Here is a 1,050-nt window from a genome sequence, read left to right as displayed (position 1 = left end):
TTCACTTCATGAATATTTTTATATTATTCAAGTTACACCCTGCACTTCTATTCACAAAGAGCAGTTCTCATAATAGTATATGAAATGAGGAGAAAAGAAAATACTACCGTCAATACATACAGAACTACAAAAGAATTCAGTGTGCCTGGAAATTATCAATATTGCTTATGAATTCTTGAAATCTTTATGTATATGTAACTTTGTAACTTCAATGTCATAATGTCATATAACATTTTGTGTGTATAATACCATTAGTTGTATGAAATATGAGAATAGTATTTATTGTTAAAAAAAGTTTAAAAAATGACACTTATGACACTGCCTTGTTGGGGGATTAATGAAATTATCATGAAAATTATTATGTCACATTTTTCTGTATGTGTATTGAGAATGCACATGTTTGAGACCAGTTTCTCAGCGTACTCAAAAAAACATTAAACTTAGCTATTATAATATATAAGAAAAGGAGAAAAGAGGGAAATAAATTGTAAAAAAAAGAACAAAATAATGTTAATACTTATACAGTATGGAAAAGTAATCAAAATGTCCTCTTAGGGGAAGAATCAATAATTATACATGAACAGAAAATTGCTAAACTTTTCATTCTGTAGAATGTGTGTTATTTGTCAGTAAATCCTGTTAGTATATTAAGATTATTTTTCATTCCAGAATGCAGAGTATATGACTCGTCAGATCTTTGACCTCAGCGACAAATTAGAAAATTCGGAAACTGCTCTTGGTCGGGCTGGTCTGTTTGGTTTAGACCCACAAGAAAAGAAAACTGAAGATAAATTGAGTCGTGTAACAAGAGACTCATGCAAGACCACAATGGAAGCCCTGCATGGTCTCATGGCTCAGGTGGTAAAAGACCGTCTCTTCAACCAAATACCTCAGGCTCAGCAGAAGGGCCAAGAACCTGCCTGAGATGCTTGTGCATTCAGAAGAACATTACCTCCTGCAGGTGAAAAGTGCACTCCAAACATGTTTTTTTCCTCTACGACTCTTAAAGCTCGTGATATATATTTACCTATTTTGAACTGAAATCATAAT

General features: G+C 32.7%; 1 protein-coding gene across 1 annotated transcript in view; it reads left to right on the top strand.

Moving 5' to 3' along the window:
• LOC119593147 (COP9 signalosome complex subunit 5-like) overlaps positions 1–1,050 on the top strand; it is a gene marked incomplete at its 5' end in the record, with an annotated part of 4,712 nt that overhangs the window by 3,378 nt on the left and 284 nt on the right. The window contains 1 exon segment of the mRNA XM_037942112.1: positions 670–1,029. Coding sequence (XP_037798040.1) covers positions 670–924 — 255 coding nt within the window. The 3' untranslated portion in view covers positions 925–1,029.

Source organism: Penaeus monodon, chromosome 31, assembly GCF_015228065.2.
Source record: "Penaeus monodon isolate SGIC_2016 chromosome 31, NSTDA_Pmon_1, whole genome shotgun sequence".
Taxonomy (NCBI): Eukaryota; Metazoa; Arthropoda; class Malacostraca; order Decapoda; family Penaeidae; genus Penaeus; species Penaeus monodon.
This window is presented reverse-complemented; position numbering and strand designations above follow the sequence as displayed.